This window comes from Leuresthes tenuis, unplaced genomic scaffold (assembly GCF_036924035.1).
Source record: "Leuresthes tenuis unplaced genomic scaffold, fLeuTen1.0.hap1 SCAF_10, whole genome shotgun sequence".
NCBI classification, from domain to species: domain Eukaryota; kingdom Metazoa; phylum Chordata; class Actinopteri; order Atheriniformes; family Atherinopsidae; genus Leuresthes; species Leuresthes tenuis.
The window spans coordinates 34,803,148-34,826,425 of record NW_027325364.1 but is presented as its reverse complement, the minus strand read 5'-3'; the positions used below and the strand labels follow the sequence as shown (position 1 = coordinate 34,826,425).

General features: G+C 41.9%; 1 protein-coding gene across 2 annotated transcripts; it reads right to left on the bottom strand.

Moving 5' to 3' along the window:
- Positions 1–348: 348 nt before the first annotated feature.
- Positions 349–22,362, bottom strand: pomgnt2 (protein O-linked mannose N-acetylglucosaminyltransferase 2 (beta 1,4-)). 2 transcript variants are annotated; one of them, XM_072394974.1, is made up of 2 exons: positions 22,067–22,362; positions 349–4,858 (listed from the first exon to the last, which is right to left on the bottom strand). In XM_072394974.1, the coding sequence occupies exon 2, from the start codon at positions 4,800–4,802 to the stop codon at positions 2,994–2,996; it is 1,809 nt and encodes a 602-aa protein (XP_072251075.1). In that variant the 5' UTR covers positions 4,803–4,858; positions 22,067–22,362; the 3' UTR covers positions 349–2,993. The 2 variants fall into 2 exon arrangements, with proteins under 2 accessions (XP_072251075.1, XP_072251074.1); XM_072394973.1 differs by lacking the exon at positions 22,067–22,362 and adding an exon at positions 5,394–9,657.
- Between the last annotated feature and the right edge of the window lie 916 nt (positions 22,363–23,278).

Here is a 23,278-nt window from a genome sequence, read left to right as displayed (position 1 = left end):
TGGACACATGCAGGTCGACACGCATGTTTTTACCCGAGAATGTCTTTACCTGAGAATGGCTGATGCTTCAGACGTAACCGCTTATTTTATGCTATGTGCACAATTGGACAGGGCCGTTTGTCTATTCATCTTAAGATGAAGAACGCAAAATCTTGTCTAAACAAGAAAACACAAACTGCAACACTTCATTAGATCCTAGATAAACCTTTATATATGATGAAATGTTGACAATGAAATGTTGACAACGACTAGTTTGGTGCTTAGATAAAAGGAAGTTGGCTTTTTTTTTATTCACTTAGTGATTAATGAGCTGGTAAAATATGAGTAATGCATCACACTGACAAGAACTGATACCATAAGAAAAAAAGTATTTATTCAGTCACAATTACTGAAAAATAAATAAATAAATTAATTAATCAATACATTTTAAAAATCCTAGTAATTGTTTCTGTAGAAAATAGACTATGGTTTCACTTAGCACATACATAGAGGAGGGAAAGAAATATATATATAAAAAAAATCTAAACAACAACACAACCACTCACATATCTAATCCATCACATCATGTACTCGAAACAATGACAAAATACTTTTTAACTATGCACTTACCATCAGGACTACATCAGTTTTAAAAAATGTTTCAGTAGTTATAAAATTGCACTTTCAAAGCAACTGTAATGCTGAAAAAAACTCAATATCGCGGGTAGTATTTTGTCTAAATTTCCACTGAATGTTTCTTACGAAATGTCAGCTATCACACACATTTTAACACCTTCAATTTCAAGTATATAAAGACATCTCTGCTGTCTCACGACCCACATGCGGCATTTAATTTACAAATGACAGTGAAACAACTTTTAACAGACAGCTTTGTAGCTGACATCTTTACACCAAAGGAAAATAAGCAAAACTACACAGAGAGCCCCCCACCAGGCGGGTGACACATAGGGCCACATGCAAGAACCATTTGTACAAACAGATTTGTTCTTAAGTTGTGCGTACGAGTGATTAAAAGGGGAACTTCGGTATTTTTAAACCTAGACCTTACTTCTGGCATGAAATACGTTTATCGTTTTATACGTTTATACTCACTGAGAACAGTTTGGCGAAAGTCGGCATCCTTCGGAAGATATTTAGATCACTCGCTGACATTATACTGGTTGACTTAAATGATGTACTAACTGCAGGTTAATTTGACTCGGTATATAACAAGGTCAATGGAAAGTGTAACCAGCGGCTGACTTGCTACTTTTGGATGCCTTAGCGCATCAGGCTCGTGGAAGAGAGTGTGTGTTCCGAGACCGTGTAGATATCCTTGCGAAAACAGACGAATGGCTGACATCGATCAAAAATCAAATCCAATTCCACCACACGTCCAGGTCCTCACCACCCTTGGATTTTTGGCTACGGGAATCTTTCAAAGGGAGACAGATTGGGTGTCTCCCAGTCCTCTGTGAGTTGTCCTCAGTTTATCACCCAGGTACATCAAATTCCCATACACCGCTGTCGAACAAGTACAAATTAAGAGGGACTTTCATGCCATTAATGTACTGTCAAACATTATCGGAGCAATAGACTGCACACATATACGCATCAAAGCAGCCGTGCCGCTGTGGAGCGCACTGAGCTAAAGGCCAGGTGGGTGTCTCGATAAAACTGGGGCAAACTGCTCTACAGCCCAGAGAAGGCATGCCAGATTATTCCAGACATGGAATTAACAGCACTCATAATTGCTTCCCATTTCTTCGCTTTAGCAGGTCCCGTAATTCCACTGTTGACACTGCTACAAATGACAGATTTTCCTTTTTGGATCTCTGAAAGCAGAACTTCAATCTCAGAGCCTGTAAAGTTGTTCTTTTTGCGCCTTGAAGCCATTCTCATGACTCAACACTTCCTGGCACAGGAGAGAGGAAGCGTAGCCATTTATGGTATAATTTTGGGCGTGGAGTATGCAAATTTACTTTCCTCATGCACGTGCACTAAAATACACACAGGTGGCATTCATCATTTACGCAGGTCGTTTATACACTTTTTCCAAAGTTAAGAGCGTTTGATGAATCTGACGTGGCGTGTTCGTACGAGACCTTCTTACGAAAAAAGTGACAGATATTTAGAATAAAAATACAAAAATGTTCTTGCATTAGGCCCATTGTTATTTTCTTAAAAAATGGAGGAAAATGGTGGAAAAACATTCTGCACAATAAACTGTATTTATTGCAATTGTAATTATTATCAGAGAAATTGATACAGTTGTGCTAGAGAGTAGAAGTAAAATATTTCGTAATACAAAAGTGAAAGATTTTAAAGCTATAAAATTCTCTTTCATGCTTTAGATATCTTAGCTGCGAGTCTCCACAAAAATCCTTGTATGATGCTTCATTTACATAAATCTGTCACAGCTTTTGTACATGTAAAAGTTTTAAACTGTCTACTTCTCAACCAATGGAAGTAGGAGGCCAAATACATTAGATGAATTGTATAGCATGAGTCTTTACTTGCTGCAGTTTTGACTATGATACCTTGGTTTTGGATAGGGTCTGTATATCATGTTTTTACTCACAAAAGCATGACACAAAACACAAACAGGCATTGGAGTTAGATAACATAAAAAAAATGTTTCTTGCTGTAAAATCTCTCTTGTTCACCACAGAGGAGTTACATTGCATATTGTAAAAAAGGTAAAGATCCAGGTTTTAGACTAATCCTAAAAATGTTATACATTATATTTCATACAAATAAACCTGCTAATTTGAATTCTGTATTATCAATAAATAACTGGTTAAGCACTTTCACTTATTTTTAAGTACAAAACACTTTCTATTCCTCGTGGATATTCTCTTTTGTTACTGAGCAATGGCTTAACAGTCTACTCTGGAACTACAGAAACAAGCCTAATGACACTGACCAACCCCTATTGGACAAACTGTAATAAAAAAACAGTCCTCTATTCTAACTTGAATACTGCACAGAAAGAATCTGGTTTTGTGTATGAACTAGGTCCTACACATAAGAACATCTGCAAAAGGGCCCAGGAGGCTGTTATTAAATATACATCTCACCCACACCAGGTAGGTGGTGAAGGGCTTAATGTTTTCTGAGAAAGTGTAGTTCTGCTGGGGAAGGATATAAGGCATGTAGGTGTTTTCTCCCTGTTCCTGAATCCACACCTCATACTTCACCTCTCTCACCTTCAGGTATTTGAGATTCCATGGTATCTGCCAAGAGACAGTAAGTTTAGCCTCATTAGAGGTTTGTATGGAGGTCTGACACTGGGCTTCTCTGACCTTGCCAGGGTGGACAGTGCTGGCTGCCTTGCCCTTCTTCAATTTGGACTTGGTCTTCATTCCTTCCATGAGGACCTCTAGAAAAGATGGGATGTCCACTAAAGTATCCTGGTAGATCCGGAAGAGCCACTCTGGGTTACGGCAGCACAGATGCCTAGGGACATCCTTACTGGCCAGGATTCGCTCCTGTTCTCCTTTCTCCAAGTGAGCAATGCCCCCTTGTTCCCAGGGTCTTTCTGGATGGGTGATTGTGTTTTCTTCCTTAGTGTTCCTCCAGGAGACATAGTGAAGGTCCATACCTGGAAGGGAGGCAAGGGTTTTATACGGGGTGTACTGCTCTGGGTTCACAGCAAAGGGGAATAGTTCTACAACAGCAGCACCTCTGGGTAAGAACAATGAGGTGATCAGCTGTGCTCCATGCATGCTGACTAACATAGAGGCACTGCTGATCAGCTGGATGATACTGGGAAAAGACTGTTCCTCCAAGGATACAGTGACCACTCTCATCTGGAACACCTGGGCCAGCGCCATGATTAGCTCTGCTTCATTTAGTATTAGCCTTGTTGTTGATCGACTAAACACAACAATGTATACATCCTTCTTCTCTTTCTCCATCTCATGTTCAGCACTTCCCCCATTTTTCTCTGCCTCTTCCATTCTAGTAATGTTCATTTTCTCCATTAAAGCATTAGCAAACTGCCTGATCTCATTCCCTGAAATCAAAATGTTGGCTTTGGGCCCTTGTGGTTGGACAAACCCATACTGATACCAGGTAGTTGTTTTGGACAAACCAACATAAGATTTAGTAAAACACATTAATTTCCCAAAGTTCTTTAGCTGTTCTTTGAGTAATGGCTGTTTGTTGCTGAGAAGTTGGTAGAGATCAAAGTGAGGTCCTTCACCCCAGCCCTCCATGAACACAAGACGAGCCTCATTATCCAAGTCCAAATACTGCTTCATGGTATAGAAAGCTGGGAGTAGGTCATCATGGAATACATGCATTAGGTTATCAGGATTAAACCTGTTTAGGATTAATGTCACATCTGGTACAAACACTGGCTTGGGCATAAACTTCAGAGCAGCAGCTGGGAGCTCTAAAAAGTTAAAGTATTGGGTGTTGTGATCCTCAACTGAGGACAGATCCAACAAGGCAGGCTGGAAGCGCCTTGACCCAAGGTTAGGCAGCATGACAGAAGAATTGGAGTGGAAAAACACAAACTCCTCTGCCTCTGAGCTGTAGCAGAGGTAGTCAAAGCGGCAAATACGGTCAGTGTGCATCTTGCCAGTGCAGACCATGCGGGTGCCATGTTCCTGAAGAGCCTGCAGGGCAACATGGTAGTCGATACGGGCTTGGGAGAGCTCCTGGGATTGTTGTGTCATATGTAGCTCGTCCTCCAACAGGGTTGCATGCTCACTCAGCTTAGAATACTTCCAAAGCAGAGCTGCTACTACGGAGACCAGCAGCCCATTAAGGAGTGCACCCAAACTCATCCTGCAACCTGCCACTGAAACCCGCATCACTGCTGCTGTTGAGAACCCTGCTCACGATGACACATTCACTGTAAAGCAATAACCTGGACAGGGTAGATGAAGAGAAAAATTGAGGTGAAAGACAAAAAAGAAAGGACATAAGTTAAAGAAAAATAACTATAAGGCCAATTCAATTCACTTCAGTTTATTTATACAGCGCCAAATTACAACAAATGTCATCACAAGGCACTTAAATAATATAGTCCAGTTCAAGCCAATTGGTTTTCAATTCATTGTAATCATAATCCAATGAAATCCAATTGATTCATATAGAGCCAATTCGAAAACAATATCCTAGCTAAGGAAACCAGCAGATTGCACCAAAACTTGTCTTCAGTCCAATCTCTCGTCCTGAGCGTGCCTGAGGTGACTGTGGAAAGGAACGACTCCCTTTTAACAATTAAAAATTTCAAGCAAAGTTGATGATTAGTTAAAAATGACTAACTGATAAAATCAAAAAAGCATTAGCTTGACCCAAAATACTGCACTAACGTTTATGTAAGTGATAATATTCAGTGATCCATAGGGCAGGTTCAGTTCTTACCTTTGGGAATACTTTTGGAACAATGACTGTCTTACCTTTGCAAACAAGTGAGGCAGTCTCCTAACCTCCCATCCCATTACACCTAGTGCTGGGAGATAAACTGATATTATTGATTTATACCAATTTGTTTTTTTATTTTCCAAGTAAAATTAATTTTCTCTTTAGCGTCAACAACTAAAAATCTCTGCACCACGTTGAAGTTAAGTTCAAATGGTGGGCTCTGACTGACTGTCACAGGACAGGAGCCCAGCAGTCAGTCCCCATCAGTCTCTTACATCAAGTCCCTTGAACAGGTTGCTGCGATTGTGGTTCTCTGGATACAAAGGCAATGAGGATGGTTTGACGCCGAGTAGCCCGTTTTACAATGGCAGATGTAATACCATGCCTGGTTGCCTGAGGTTGCAGCCAGACCAGGTATGAGTCCTGGATTGGGGCCCTTTCATTGCATGTCTCCCCCCACTTTTTCTGCCCCTTCTGCCATTCTAATATATGTTTAAATATGTTTTCTTTTCCTTTTACCCAAGAAGAGCACTGTGCCAGTATCAGACATCTGTAATTTTTTTAGATAAATTTCAAAATAGGGAAATTGGATCCCTGAAAACTGTGACATGAAGTTGTTAGGACGATTGCACAATACTGTTGTTTAAAATGGCAGGGCCTGCATTTATTTACTTTTTTTTAAAAAACAGTATTTTTTTTCTAGGCTTCTGTTGTGAATGCAAACTTCAAGTTTAATCCCAGGAGGGAGAAATCAGTTTGCCTTAACTAATTTCATTGTTAAACTAGTAGCACTTTATTTTACAGCTCGGTAATAAGATGGTAATAGTGGGTTAATAGCTTCATAATAAAAATATAACGATTAGATAAGATCACGTAATTAGTGTGGCAGTTAGAGTGGGTAAATCAGTGTAATAATGTACCAAAATTTAAGTTGCAAATTAGTTAGGACCAACAAATATGGGTAACAATAGCCGCATTCGGACAGAGACATTCTAAGAACTGTCCACCTCAAATCTTCGTTATAAGAACTGCCCTTCCCCAGGGGAACCGTTTCATTTTGCATTCACACATGAGTGAGGAACCTTGACAGGGACTGATGTGACGCAGCCGTCTTTAGCGCCACTCAACAACAAAACAAAACCCGCAAAAAGTAAGGAGAGAAGAAAACAACACCACCAAGAAGCTAATATGAAGAGCGAGGAGGCCACCGTGTTCATGGTCTGCATGACAGTAATATTAATCATGGAAGATCACATCAGGCGTCTAAGATCGAGGCTGGAAGAGCACACAGCGAGAGTCAGGAGACGAAGAATCGAGCAGCAGGCGATACTTCTTCGTTTCATGAAGGAAAGAAGGAGGGCAGAGCGCCGCAGACAAAAGAAACAATGTCTAAGTTTAACTGGGGGCCGTGGTCCCTAGTTCCTGTATGTCCGAATGCGCGAAAAAAATGGCCCTATTTCTGAAAAGGTTATAGGAACTGCAAAAGGTTCCTACAGTGGGAATGCGCCTAATGGTAGTTTCTATGTAATACCCAATAATCAGGTCTCTTTCTTTTTCTTTGAATGAATCATGTTACATGTTATAATATGTAACATGCTTCTTTTCAATTTTAGGGCAATATCAAATTAAAACAAACTTTAAAACACGAAAAATTAGCTTGTAAACATTATATACATATATATAATTTTTTTTTTCCCTCCATCGGATCTACACAATTTATGTAGGTCACCTATTTTGGATTAAAAACAGCAAATTTAGCCAAAAGGTGAATGATTGTCATGCATTCACTTAGAATCCAAAGTAAATAGTCTAGCTAAGGAAACCAACAGATTGCACTGAAACTTCTCTTTGATCCAATGCCCCTTCCCGAGTTTGCACATGGCGACCGTGGAAAGAAAAAAACAAACAAAAAAAAAAACTCTCTTTAAACAGAAAGAAACCTCCATCAGAGCCAGAACCAGGAAGGGTGGCCTCAACCAGCTGGGGTTTTAGAGGACAGGAAAGAGGGGAGAAAAAACACCATAACATCAGGCCAGGGATACGTGCTGAGAAAGAGAAACACAAGTTAATGACAACAATAATGTTATATGTACATTAAAGAAAGATTAAAGAGAGCAGAGTGAGGAAAGATGTATCATGGGACGTCCCTCAGCAGTTGAGGCCTATAGCAGCATAACTATGGGATGTTTCAGGGTCACCTGAGCCACCCTTCACTATAAGCTTTCATATTGTCACTCAGAGAGCCTGGGGTCCCAGCTGCTTGGGGCCTGATGGGGGGATGCTAACGGGATTAGTTATGCTATGTGACTCCCCACCGGCTAAAGGTACCTGGTTTGCTATTGGGTGGTTTTTAACGGTGCAGAGCTTCCAATTCGGATAACCTTGCCTCCAAAACAATAAAAAACATACATTTGTTAATTGTACCATTATCGCTAAAGGAGGCAGAGGAGTTACTAAACATCAGACACATGGAAAAAGAGAGAGCAGGAGATGAGAGGGAGAGAGCTGGTAGCCCAGCTAAGCTAGGGAACCATCCACACCACTAGAAAAGTGAAAACGTGTCAAAACACCAAAGAACTAAATAAATAAGTGCTAGAATAGAGCAAATAGTGTGTGAAAGGGTTTATGATGCAAAAGCGTGTCACTTACAAGAAGAAATTCGGTTATAGTTAATAATCCAAGAGGAGCGAGAAGTTGCACAGAACACAAACGAGGTTTCGGGAACTGATGCAATTCCTCTTTCCACAAAATGTCAGCACCACATTTTTTTACTACTTTCAGGACATTCTGAAAGTTGGCTGATAGTAACTCAAAATATTTTGAAAGCAACATCGCAACCATGTTGCAACTTCTTTAATTATCATGTTGTACTGAACAGTTTTGCTTTATTATAAACTTAAATGTTGGATGTAATTACCCTGATATACCCATTGCTACTGCCAGGCCTTCACCAAGTCATTACTTTTGTAATAATTTCACCTAAGTATTACATCAATATTATGAAACTAATATCCCCCTATTATCAGCTGTGATGAGAAGTGCAATGTTAAAATGAAGCAAAACTTAAATTAAATAATCCCTTTGATATCTGCAGTGTGTTTGTTTTAAAGAGAGAGAAATATCAGAATTGAAGCTAAACTTTAAAGGGGGAAAAAAATTGTATCACCCACGTTTTACTGTCACCCATTCAGGATATGTTAAGACAAATTACCCTCTGAGGAGGCACAGAGAAAAATGGATAAGTACTACTCGCAACTTTTCCTCATCTGCATACTGAGAGAACAAGTGAGTCATTAAGAGGCTCAAAATCAAACCAACAGCTAATGGTCATCAGCTGCCCAGAGACAGCAAGCGACTAGCATGCAAAATACCCATCTGAGGTCGTGTTTAATCAATGTGCTACATTTTATTGAATTCCTTGCCAGATAATTGCTATATCTATGGTGGTTGTATTTCATGCATCCACAGAAATAAACTTATTCAGAGTTTTGCTTTGCTGCAATATCCACTCACTGACAAAAATGTGATCTTGAGAGCAGTTCTTTCCTCTCAGAAACTTAAGTAAATCAAGCCAAATGAAACTAAGACAACTAAGACTAAGAGTCTAACTGAACACAGACACTCAGATCTCATATCTTACAGTATTTCTATAACTGCTCTTACCTTTTTAGAACATGTTTTATAATGTAAATTTGGAAATGTATAAACATTCTATTCCTGTTAATGTCTTGCACATTTTGTACTTTTATTTTTCTGCTCCCTCGCTGTTGTGCTCTGTCTCTCCGTTTGCTTCTCTTCTGCCTTCTTTCCTGCTGCTTCGGTTCTGCAGGAGCTGAGCTGTGCTTTTTGACATGCATGCAGGTATAGAATGTTACTGGGTGACCCTTTAAGATTAAACTGAATGAAAGCACACAGGCACAACACTGACACACTGAAATGCAGGAGTGAGCAACTTTTCCAAAGAAAGAACCTTTTATGAATGTCTTAGAGAAATGCACATATGAACTGCTTACTTTATTTTTAAAACTTGGTTAACATTTGTTGTTGTTAAGAAATCAAACATGCCGAATCTTAAATTTTCTTTTCTTACCAAATCACAGACCTTGAGCAGTCTTGCTGTCAGTGGGAGAAGATTGTTATGAAAGCTAAGAATGTTGCACTCATTAAGCCATTATTACAACTATAAATATATCACAAACAATGTGCCTCAACTGTTCTATGACTGAGCATGCACTTGCCTCTCAACGATTATTGTGTTAGCTAAACTAAAGATAATTTTGCATTAATCATTACATGTTTTAGCACTGAGGATCAAAGTTTCCATAAGGTGCTGCTCTTCGGGTGTATCATAAGTACCTTCATATTTTTTTAGCATTCCAATTCCTCAACTCTGCTTCTAAATCATCTAATTCATGAATGGTACAAAAGAAAGGTTTTTATCAGTTGATTCAGCTTACTTGTTTTTGAGAAGTGTCAACGTTACGGGGGAGTATAAACTAAGCATAACACATGCTGTAATGAGTGTGTAAGTGAATGGGTCCATTTACCATTTGGTTCCATTTACTGTGGTCAGTCACAGAACAAGGCAACATGTCAGACATAATTTATCAACTGTATCAAAACCCTTATGGTCTAAATTACAGGTAAACCTGTCACACCTCCACACAACTCCATGGTTTTTTTTCTCACAGATTTCAAGTCTACATTCCGGCTGGTGTCCACACACAATCTGCTCAAAGGTACTCTACCTGTGCAAAGATATCATGAAAAAAAGGGAAATACATGGAAATGGCTGTGTGTCTGCATAAAATCAAAGCATTCTTTGTATATTTTTACAAAGGGTAAAAGAACATAATTGAGAGAGATTGCTTTTGAGTGAGTCCACACGTTGTTCTGCTTATATGTTTTAAGTTTAAGGCAGCAAGAACCAGTGTTTGACAATTCTAGATTTCAATTCCACAGTACGGTGGTACATAAGTGTAACTGGTACCAGGCCACCTCAAATCGACTTCATAGTGTCATCAGACCTGCAGCTGTAGGTCTTGGAAACTCAGGTAAAGAGAGGGCAGAGCGGTCAACAGATCACCATCTGGTGGTGAGTTGGATTCGTTGCCGGGGAAAACTGCCAGTCAGACCTGGTAAGCTCAAACAGGTAGTGAGGGTGAACTGGGAATGTCTGCTGGAGGCCTTTGTCTGCAAGGTCTTCAACTCGCACCTGTGAGATAATTTTTCTCACATAAAGGGAGGAGGTTGGGAACATGGAATCTGTATGGACCTCGTTCAGGACCTCCCTTGCAGACTCTAACCCCTTTCAAACTACTGGCCCAACTTTGTTCCAACCCTCAAGTATGGTCATGAGGTCTGGGTAGTGACCAAAAGAATGAGGTCGCGGCTACAAGCTGCTAAAATCGGTTTCCTGCGGAGCGTGGTTGGGCTCAGCCTTAGAGATAGGGTGAGGAGCTCCGCCACCCGGAGGAAACTCTGATTAGAGCCGCTGATCCTCCATATCAAAAGGAGTCAGTTGAGGTGGTTCAGGCATCTGTTTAGGATGCCTCCTGTTCACCTCCCTTTGGAGGTCCAGGCATGTACAACTAGGAGGAGGCCCTGGGGTAGACCCAGAACACACTGGAGGGATTTTATATCTCTTCTGGCCTGGGAACGCCTTGCGATCCCCCCGAAGGAACAGGAAACTGTTGCTGGGGAGAGGAGTATTTGGATTTCTCCCTTGAACCTGTTGCCTCCATAACACGACCTCAAATAAGTGAAAGGCAATAAACGGAGAGATGGATTACTGTATAAACCGTAAATCTGCTTTTGTAGATGTTTGCATCTAGCTAATAAGAAATATAAAATTGTCTTTTTCTTAAGGTTTATCTAAAATTATACAAGCTAGCTTTCACTTTAAAAGTAAACTTATATGACAACACTGAGAAGTATATGCTTTTGTATATTTTAGTCTACTTACTTTTACGAAAGGATGTTAAGATATTTTCAAGACTTAACCCTAGTTAAAGTCCAATCATTAACAATATTTAAATCTATTTTTTACAGTACTTACAGAGCCAGTCATGGGTGAAATGCAGACGCTGAGCTATATCAGAATCAGAAACAGAAACTTTTATTGATCCCGGAGAAAACTGATCTGATCCCGAAGGAAACTGCTTCATAAATCTAAAGGTTAAAAACATAATCTTCAAAACTATTCAAATCAGTTCCTGCTACTTCTTTCAACCAGCAACCTTCTTTAAACCTTCTTTCTAGTATCAAATAACTCTTAAGTTCTTCATTTAGTCATCATTTTCAATATAATCAATAATTTTTAGTAAACACAATTGCACTTTACATTACTGCTTCGTAAATACATGTGTAATGTGACCAGAACTTAAGTTACTTGGTTTCAAACGCTCTAAATCAAGAGAAATATTGGGGAAGCAAATTTAAAGACAACAAGGCAAAATTATGAGTATATTAACATTTTTGACTGCTGATGCAATTTTCTTTACTCTGATCTCTTTACTCTCCATGTACATATGACATTATTGTTTTCATTACCTTGTGTTTCTTTGTCTCAGCAGCAACCTCTGGCCTGGTCTTATGCTGCTTATCAATCCGTCTCTCAACCCCAAATGGTCGAGACAGATGACCGCCTTTCTTCCTGTCAAAAGGGAGTATTTTCTTTGCACCGTTGCCTCGAGCATGCTCAAGATGAGGGATTGAATCAAAGCGAGTTTTCAATGCAACCCGTTGGTGTCCTTAGATAGGCAACTTGGTTTTGTTGCAATTTTTTTACTAGAATATCAAACATGAAAAAAAATTACTTTTTTTTTTTTCTTTTAAACTTTTTATAACTTAAACCAAGAACACAAAGAACCCATAGTGTCCCTGTATGACAACGTTGTGAAAAAAAAAAATAATAATAAGAGGAAGAGAAGAAGCTAGAATAAAATTTGTTAGTAAAGTAAAAAAAAAAAAAGGAACCTGGGGGAATTACAAATCTACGCAGAACAAAGAGGGACCAGTTGGCAAGGAATTGGAGAAATCAATAGAAGAATTCAATTTTTGAAAGAGATTACCAGACCCGCCTTCAACGGTGAAAAAAATATTTTCTATTTTGAGACATTACACTAGGGCTGCATCGATTAATCGATGAGTCAATGTTGATGCGTCGTTTTTTGGGTTTGTTTTTTTTTTTTCAAACTTTGTTTTTCTCTCAAAACTGCTGCGGCACCTTCCACTGCTGTGCCTGCCTTTCTGTCCTTGACACACATGCGCAGTCGTGGTAACAGTGGTCAGCCATGATGTCACAGGAAGTTATACCAGACGGCCTCTGGTATCATGGCTACCCGGTAACGGAGCTCAAAAGTGTGGGAGCATTTTAAGAAAACGACGATGCACGAGCACCTGAAAAGGAAGCATGTTGTTGTGGCTGACTGTGAAGAGGGACCGTCATCTTGGTAAGCTAACTGGCTAGTTAGCTGCTAAAATTTGCGTAAACAGAGAGTTAACTTGCTACTTACTCATATTGATAGCTGTAAACGTTAACATTAGCGATGACAATTTGATTAATTAGCCTTAGCACACATATTTCATGTGTTTTCTGTAACGTTATAACAGTGATGTGTTTGAATAGGAACGCTAATGTTTTCTAACGTTACGTTTCAGTGCTAAATAAGTACTTTCATCTTCAATGGACAGCTCTGTTACAAAGCTAGCTACATCCACACCTCGGCAACAAATGTCCTGACTGAGTCCATACTGAACATGTTGGTGTTATATTTGAATCAGTGAGACTAAAACTTTTAGTGAATAATTCCTTAATTTCAGGTGCCTCCCTCATTTGATTTAAATGCAGCTATGTTTGATGCCAGAGACAAATGAAGGAAAGAAAAACCTAAAAAAAAAAAAGAAAGATTTTTGTGTTGTTTGCTACACAGTTAAATAATTGTTTGTTGCAACAAGCTGCATATTTCATGAAAGGGTAAATTAACTATGATATTAATTGTCTTTTTTTTTTGAGTTAGCATATACCTTAAACACTCCTTGTTGAAAGGAAAGTTGAAAGCTAATGATGGTTATATAAGAGCAGCTGCATCCTGGTGCGATAACCTTTATGTTTTACATTCAATTTACGTATGATCCGATTAGTCGACTAATCGAAAAAAAATTAGCAGTTAGTAGTCGACTATCAAAACAATCGTTTGTGGCGGCCCTACATGACACAGCATCTTTCAGCCCAATAGAGATAGATGGAGGTTTCGGTGATTTCCAGAGAAGTAGAATATGACGTCTGGCTAGAAGGGATGTGAAGGAAAGTATCTGACATTGTTGCATGGCTATCTGAAAAGGTACATGTGGTACGCCAAATATACCAACAAACGGGTCAATTTTTATCCGAGTCCCTAAAACTACTGACATAGTTTTGCAGAAGTCAGCCTATAACCGGGCGCTCACACCAAAAGCATCTTGAGCAGCCGTGGTCACTCAGGCTGCTCACAACCCGACGCCTGCAGTAGCTGCAGCTAAAGCAGCCAGAGAGGCCAAAGCGGCCAAAGGCTTTCAAATAGCAGGCATATATCATAATACATCTATGCATCGGTCCCCTCTTTCATCATGGATCGCACTATGGGCAGCCTTCTTTGTGTTGCATCTGTATATTTGCGATGGGAACGCAGGCCTCGTTGCCGTCGGTCCATCTGGCTCCATAACGTCCTGAGAAACTGGCCTCTACACCGAGAATTTCACCGGCTGATTCAGGAGAATCCGATGAAGCAGGTGAAGAGGAGGAGAACGACTAAATTTCATATCTGCATCATAATTGTTCAAGAGGACTAAGCCAATATAGTGTGTGAAGATGTGTGAAGACCAATAATACAGAAGAAAGTTTGGGAGGGAAAAACCTAAATCTGAAGTAAATTTTAAATGTAATAAAAACAATCTCAATCTAGGGGTTTTAGTTGTCAACACCTTAGCCAAAATTTTTTACATCCATAATAAGAGGAGATATCGGTCTATAAGACGTGAAAGATATAGGATCTTTAGGTTTTTTTCAGGAGATGAGGTATGGATACCAGGGTTAGTGTATGTGGTAAGAAACCACTTTCTAAAGATTCATTATAATCAGCACAAAGAAGAGGGGCTAACTTAGCACTAAATTTTTTATAAAAATCAACGGGAAACCCATCAGGTCCAGGTGCTTTATGATTATGCATAGTTTTGATTGCAAGCATGATTTCCTTTAAAATACGTGCATCAAGCCTATCAGCAATTGGTAATTCTAAAACAGTAATAACCAAATATCCTGTTCCTTCCTTAGCACTTCCACTTTCCAGCCTTTTTGTCCCCACCCTAAGCTTTTTGAGATGTGTTGGTACTATTTTTCATGAAATAGTCAAATATCTCACTTTTGACATTTGCTTTGTTTTCTGTGTTTTAATGTGAGTAAAATATTGGTTTATGAGATTTGAAAATCACTGCATTCGGTTATTCCCAAACTTTTTGACACAAAGGCTGACTGTCACTCATGTGGAAGAGGAGTCGTTTGCCCAGAGCCGGTGTTCCGTCGAGCCGCGTTTCCCCGTCAGATACGGTTTCCCCTGCATCTCTTCGCCGCTCCGCGCTGCACACGCGGCAAAGAGCGCGCGTGCCTGTTCAGCGCTCGTAACCAGTGAGACGTGCTTGCGCGCTAGACAACTACAGACACCGTGAAAGCTAAAACAACGTGTTTCAGTGTAGTTGTCGTACTTTTTTGCACTTGCGCTGTCATCCAAAACATTCAAACATATATATACGATGGATGGATGGATGACAACCGTCAGATACTGTTCCCCCTGTGTTTAAGTGGGGGGACGCATCCTGATGGCCAAATAACAGCCGTCAGATACTGTTCCCCCTGTGATAAAGTGAGGAATCAATCAATCAATCAATCCATCCATCCATCCATCGTATATACACACATATGAAGGCTATATATAAAAATAGCTTATATGAATATATATGTATTGTGACGGCCCCGCCCCATATGTCAGGGTGTTTCCGGCTGGTCTGTGTGTCTTCCAGGTTCAGCGGAGGCGGGACCGTCTTAAATGAATGTGCTGCACCTGGGGCCGGTGTAGCGTATTTATAGAGATGCTGGCTGACTCTCGGGAGGCCCCTTCTTTCCATGCCCGCCGCCTGAGGGAGATGCCGCACCGCGGTTTTGCGCTTTAGTGTCGTTTTCGTTTCGTACGCACACACAGACACATCCATACACGCCTACATTACTGACTACGGATACTGATCTTTTGTCTTCTTTTTATTAATAAATGTATTACTTTTGTAGCAACCTCGTCTCCTCTCCCGTTCTTGGTTACAGTCCTTGAGCCGGGCTGTAACAAGTGGGGGCTTGTCCGTTATTTTTGGAGCTCAGGTGAGGCCTGGAGGTGAAATTCTGGGGTTTTTGTGAATGGAGTGGCGCTTGTCGCGTGACGTCACCGCACAGCTGTTGCTGGTTGCGGCGTTTGTGAATGGACGCTCAGCTGCTTGCTCGGGAGTAGCGTTGACGAGGGTAAGTGTGTTAGTTTGTCAAAGTCGCTGCGTGGAGTGGTAAGTTAATTGTGGGCCTGTCAGTTGTTTGGCGTTGTCTTTGGAGCAGTGGGTCCGGTAGCCAGCCGCGGCCATCGTAAGTTGCCGTGGTTCATGTCCCTGTTAGGCTGAAGTGCGGACTCCTTTTGGTGTTCACATCGGGGGGGTTGTAGTGCGGTGTGAAAGTGGTTGGAGCAGTTTGCTCGGGGGCACGGCCGAGGCTACAGGTGGGGTCGCCAATTGCTGGTTGCTTCACCGGGTTTGCGGTAAGAAGTGCGTAAATACCCACCACAACTAGCACCTGAAGACTAGGTGGGGAGTTTTAGTGATTTTGGTTAGGCAGTTAGAGGGACAGTGCTACGGTGGCGTTCAAGCTGTGTATGCGGGGGCTTCATGGGGCTCGGTGAGCTGCGAGGTTGTTTTTTCAGTGGCCAAATAGGCAGCGGACGTGGTGATGCGAAATGGCAAGTGTGGAGGAGTTTATTAAAGAGCCGTCAGAAGTGTTGCTGGAGGATTTGTCTCGGGAACAATTGATCCGTGTGGCAGAACATTTTGACCTGGATGTTGGTGATAAGAGGATGAAGGAAAATATGAAAAACATTATCAGAGCTAATCTGTCTGACCGGGGCTGTTTTGGTCCAGAAATGCTGGCTGCTGGTCCTGTGAGGGACAGTGGTGTGTCTGTTTGTGAAGATGCGACCTTGACGTTTGAGCAGAGGAGGGAGCTATTGTGCCTGCAGACCGAACTTAAAAGGCTGGAGCTGGAAGAACGGAGGTTGAGCTTGCATGCTAGAGGGGCTGCTGGTGACCTTGGTGGTTCTAGTTCATCATTTGATGTTGGTAAGAATCTGCGTTTAGTTCCTCAGTTCAGTGAATGAGATCCTGACACCTTTTTCTCCTTATTTGAGCGTATAGCTGAGAGCAGGGGTTGGTCTGATTCTGAGCGTACACTTCTGTTGCATTGTGTTTTAACAGGCAAGGCTCAGGAAGCCTATTCGGCTCTGTCAGTGGCGGAAGGTAGGGTCTATTTGACTGTTAAAGCTGCAGTGTTAAAAATTTATGAATTGGTTCCTGAGGCCTACCGCCAGAAGTTTAGATTCTGGGAGAAGACTAGCAGGCAAAGTCATGTTGAGTTTGCCAGGGATCTGGTCACCTTATTTGGTCGGTGGTGCAGTGCTTCAGAAGTTGCCACGTTTGATGCTGTATGTGATATGATTGTGTTGGAAAAATTTAAACAGGCTATTCCCAACCATATTGCAGTCTACATCAGTGAGCACAAGGTGAAGACCGCCGCCGAGGCTGCTGTATTGGCTGATGAGTATGATTTGACACACAGGAGGGACATCCGAGCTCCTGAGGGAGGTATGTATCGTGCCCCAAATAAATGGGAAGACAAACGGCCTCCACGTCATGTTAAGTCTGAATACACGGCACGTGGACAGTTTCAATCTGACTTGTCAAAGGTTTGTAACTTTTGTAAGGGAAGAGGGCATTGGAAAGCTGAATGCCCAAAAGCTAATGCTCGACGGGGAAATAACTGGGGCCAGGGGAATTCTGGTGTTGGTGCTGTGTCTGCCTCTGGATCGCCTCAACAGTTCAAGTGTGAGAGACGGCCTGATTTCTCAGCTTTCATCTCTGAAGGCCGCGTGTCACTGGTCGGAGGTAACAGTGTACCGATAAAAATCTTGAGGGACACTGCTGCATATGACTCATATATTTTGCGCTCTGTCTTGCCTTTTTCTGGGGACTCTGACACTCAAGACTTTGTCTTGATGCGAGGTATGGGATTAAATGTTGAGCCTGTTCCATTGCATTCTCTGTGTATTGATTGTGGTTTGATACAGGGAGAGGTTGTCATGGGTGTCCGCCCCGAGTTGCCAATCAGTGGGGTGGATGTCATTCTGGGGAACGGTCTGGCTGGCAGCAGAGTGTGGGCTGAGGGTCCACCACCCCCGATCGTGTCATCTTCACCTGTGGTAACTGGTAACTTGGATGAGACTGTGCAGTGCTTACCTGAAGTGTTTACAGCTTGTGCTGTGACACGGGCTATTAGCCGTTCACACCAGGCGGAGCCTGAGGAAGAAGTGGCTGAAATGGAGGTTGTAACTGTACCTGACTCGTTGCTGTCTGTTTCTCGCAGTGTGTTAGGGGCAGAGCAGAAAGCTGATCCTTCCTTGAGCCAGATGTTTGAGTCTGTCCTCTCCAAGGAGGCTGAGAGAAGTGCTGTGGGTGGTTACCTGCTGCAGGAGGGTCTCCTGGTGAGGAAATGGTCGCCACATGGTGTAAACTTTGTGGGTGAGCCGGTGTTTCAGATCGTGGTTCCGGAGAAGTTTCGTATTGAGGTCCTTAAGACATCGCATGAAAAATTAGGACATCTTGGGGTTCGTAAGACATATAATTACATGTTACGAAATTTTTTTTGGCCTCGTTTAAAGAAAGATGTGTCACAATTTGTTAAATTTTGTCCCACCTGTCAGATCACGGGGAAGCCGAATCAGGGGATAAATCCTGCTCCTCTTTATCCCATTCCAGCAATTTCACAACAATTTGAGCACCTGGTGATTGATTGTGTCGGCCCATTACCTCGTTCTAAATCTGGAAGCAACTACTTGTTTACTGTGATGTGTCAGAGCACGCGTTACCCAGCTGCGTATCCTCTGCGTTCAATCACAGCAAGGTCAGTTGTAAAGGCGTTGTCACAATTTATTTCTATCTTCGGGATACCAAAAGTTATCCAGAGTGACCAGGGCTCAAATTTTTCATCACATCTTTTTGCACAAGTGTTGAAGCAGCTAAAGGTCCAACATAATATGTCTTCAGCTTACCATGCACAGAGCCAGGGTGTTCTGGAGAGGTTCCACCAAACACTGAAATCATTATTGCGGAGTTATTGTGTTGAATTGAATCAGGACTGGGAGGAAGGGCTGCCGTGGCTCCTGCTAGCAGCCAGGGAAGTGGTGCAGGACAGTATTGGTTTTAGCCCTAACGAACTGGTGTTTGGCCATTCAGTGCGGGGACCTCTTGCAGTGCTGCGTGATGCTGTTGCACCGTCATCAGAACCTCCGTCAAACCTGATTGATTTTGTAAATGGTTTCAGGCATCGGTTGTATTCAGCAGGGGAAATGGCTAAGGGGAAGTTGTCATTGTCCCAGGGAAAGATGAAACGGTTGTACGACCGGAGAGCAGAACGACGCACATTTAGTTCTGGAGATCAGGTTCTGGCATTATTGCCACTGATTCACTCACCTTTTCAGGCCAGGTTTTGTGGTCCTTACACTGTGTTGCAGAAGGTGACTGATCAAAATGATATATTGTCAACCCCGAATCGCAGAAAAGCGACGCAACTTTGTCACATTAATTTGTTAAAACCCTACTATTGCCGTGAGTCTAAGCCTGTATCAGCTGTAGCGGCAGCGGGGAGTCCGTTCTCGGGGGGGGAGGACGATGAGGTAGTGGCCCCTGATGACGGGCTGCTGCGTGGCCGACTGTCGAACAGTGAGACTCTAAAAAATCTACCGTTGTTGTTGGCACATTTGACCGAGAAGCAGAGCGCTCAGTTGTCTGCATTGATTCAGAGGTTTCCTTAACTCTGTTCATTGCCCGAACCGCAGATTGATGCGTTGGATGCTATACTTACAGCCATATTGCCTGGACATCCGCCACATCAAAGGATCAGAAAATGTGTTGGCAGATGCCCTGTCGAGAGTTTATAGCTCCTGATTGTCTTGCTGGTCTTGTGTGTAACCCTATTGGTCTAAACTGTCACTCTTAAATGTTTCTCCAGGCGCCGGAGTTACTGGGAGATGGGATAGGGCTGGTTGGCTTCCAAGAGATATAGCAGTAGGATGGTCAATGTGGGCATTATTGTCATGGTGTTGGTGCATATAAGGTAACTGTACTGGGTAAGGGGTATTGTGGCTGGGATATGGTGTAATTGCTAAGAATCTAGTTTTTCTAGATTAGGTATGGATGGAGAGTGGCAGCTGCGTCGTTCTTTCTGGAACTCCTTTTTTATGGGGGGGGGGGGGGGGGGGGGGGGGGGTGACGGCCCCGCCCCATATGTCAGGGTGTTTCCGGCTGGTCTGTGTGTCTTCCAGGTTCAGCGGAAGCGGGACCGTCTTAAATGAATGTGCTACACCTGGGCCCGGTGTAGCGTATTTATAGAGATGCTGGCTGACTCTCGGGAGGCCCCTTCTTTCCATGCCCGCCGCCTGAGGGAGATGCCGCACCGCGGTTTTGCGCTTTAGTGTCGTTTTCGTTTTGTACGCACACACAGACACATCCATACACGCCTACATTACTGACTACGGATACTGATCTTTTGTCTTCTTTTTATTAATAAATGTATTACTTTTGTAGCAACCTCGTCTCCTCTCCCGTTCTTGGTTACAGTCCTTGAGCCGGGCTGTAACAGTATGTGTTTGAATGTTTTGGATGACAGCGCAAGTGCAAAAAAGTACGACAACTACACTGAAACACGTTGTTTTAGCTTTCACGGTGTCTGTAGTTGTCTAGCGCGCAAGCACGTCTCACTGGTTACGAGCGCTGAACAGGCACGCGCGCTCTTTGCCGCGTGTGCAGCGCGGAGCGGCGAAGAGATGCAGGGGAAACCGTATCTGACGGGGAAACGCGGCTCGACGGAACACCGGCTCTGGGCAAACGACTCCTCTTCCACATGAGTGACAGTCAGCCTTTGTGTCAAAAAGTTTGGGAATAACCGAATGAATACCGAATAAATTTGAAGGATGGGTTGAAATGTATTATTCGTATCTTCAAGTATATATATTTTTTTTAATACATTTTTTTTTTCACTTTGAGAATTAAATTTGCCCCTCCAGCAGATGGCGCCCCAGGCGACTGCCTGGTTCGCCTATGCCCAGAGCCGGCCCATCGTTTGCCTGTCGGAAGGTTTGTGGTTCAACTCTCGGATTCTCCACACCATATTTCCTTGGGCAAGACACTGAACCCCCCATTGTCACAGAGGCAATGGTGCAAAGAAAATACTCCCTTCTGACAGGAAGAAAGGCGGTCATCTGTCTCGACCATTTGGGGTTGAGAGGCAGATCGATAAGCAGCATAAGACCAGGCCAGAGGTAGAAAACTGGTAAAGAATGGCTCTGAACTCATTTACAAGCAAAATATCAGAGATGCAGATCAAAGTATAATGCAGAGAGCTGCAGGTCAGTAACACTGTAGCTTTTACGGTAGATCCTACTGAAGTTCTGCGCTTGTTTCAGAAATACAAAAAAAAGGATGTGAGACATCTACCTTTCCATCTACCCAAGATGTGACAAGATCATTAAAATGGATTGATAAAAGACATGAAATGAAACTTATATCTGAGAAAGAGAAAATATAGAGGAATATTACAATATCCAGGAGCATAAAATAACACCTCGTCTTGGAACTGATGAACCTCAAATATCAAGCGAGTGACATAATGCTACTTTCTATTATACAGGTGTCTTACCTGTGAAGCAGAGAAGGAGACCTGCATTCAACAGCTACTCATTTTCATTTACTCACACTATGCAACACCCCACAGCAGAGCTTTATTTGTGATTTACTCTGTTTCCGTTACAGATGTACTGTTGACTTGTCTTAATCACAAAAAAAAACACACTGATGTTTGCCTCAGATGCTCATTAACTGGAGTTCAGTTGTAAACTATGTTGACACATTACTTCAAAAACATATTGGAAAGTAGAAAATGTGTTAACCACGTCAAAATGTACAACAACAATGCTTTTTCTAATCATGTCATGTATACGTGAACACTGGGAAAGGAAGTTCTGGAAGCTTATTACCCAGTCTCCCTAAATCAAATCAATGGACTGTCAGTAAATTCTAAAATTAAACGATGTTATGTCAGGTAAATAAATGAGTAGCTTTTTAAAAAAAAAAATAAGCGAAAACTGCACGTGTAACTCGATTTTCAAGACAAGGACTGTTACATGAATCTATTTCATATCTGAAACTCTCAGCTAGCAGCTTGTGTCTTCAGAGGTAGCTGCTGAACACGCTCCTCTGTGACACAGCTGCAAAACAGAGCCCTGTGACAGCGAAACTAAAGGAATTTCACCGTAACAGTAACACCATTCCGCCCAAAACAAAAAGACTAAATCTTTATTTCTACAATAAGTCCTACCTTAAGTCCCACTGACAATGTTGTTTATGTCTTTGATGGCAGCGAAGAGGTTAGCTCATTCAGACAGCATCAGAGCCTCAGTATGTTGCAAAGTCGATCATGAGCAGGAATTGGAGGCATTAACAGGGTACGAAAAGAAGAACACCGGTGGACACGCGGACTGACAGTGAAAAAACACCGGCGTGTTCAGTCATTAAATTATCTGAGACACCAACAGACGGTTTTGCTATTCTTTATAAGCTAGTCTGACTGTCAGAAAGGAAGAAAAAGCCCGAACGGCACAGCTGCCTGGATACTAACTCCACACTCTACTGTGTCCACCCAGTCCAGGGAAATCTCGCATTCAGATCTCGCGATGTTACTCGACTTCTCAATTCACAATTCACTATTCGTTGAATTTTGTGCTTAATTGTCTGATAGTGGTTTACCAAAGAAGCAGTTTAAATTTCCAGCATGACTATAAAACAATTACACCTTTTATAATCTACTCGGGGCACAATAATACCCATGTAACCTTGTCTTTTTGAATCAATGAGACCTACTGCATGGCCCTTATTACTCAAAGAAACTCCCCATATAAACCATCATATCCAAAACATTATATAAGGAAATTAATGTGTTTTAGACTTTGGAAGGTAACAAGTGCAATATTTTACCCTGAATTCAACTGTGACACAATATTAAAATCCAGAAAAATTGCTCAGATTGACTTGACCTCCAACAGCAGAAATCCTAGTCCCATGTGATTTACACAGTGATGCTTTTGTATGTGTATTGGAAACTGCACACAAGCTTTTTCCCCCACAGCACAGGAGGAAAACACAGTTTCTTTTTTTCTCTTTTATCACCACACTGGAAGAAAAACATTCAGAAGACATAACAGATGGTTGTCGGTCATTTTGGTTCTCAATCTACTTTTGATTAGAGCCAACAGAGAAAATGTCTGCTTACATATGTATGTTGAGCTGAAGAGACTCAACATAGTATAAATCAAAGTACATTGTTTCTGACATTTAGTAGTGCACATGGAGCGAGGGGACATCACAGCTGTGCAATTGGTGGTGTTGAATTAAGTTGTTTTATCTGAGTAAGCCGCAGTCCCAACTAATCAGAACTAGTTTCAGAAATATATTGCCAAAAATTTGTGTCTAGAAAAGTAAGTAGCAACACAGTTTTTGTTGGATAACCAAGCTCAGAGAGCTTTGACCAGGG

Excerpts from the sequence above, each read along its gene's own strand:
- pomgnt2 (XM_072394974.1), bottom strand. The coding sequence starts at position 4,802 with ATGCGGGTTTCAGTGGCAGGTTGCAGGATGAGTTTGGGTGCACTCCTT.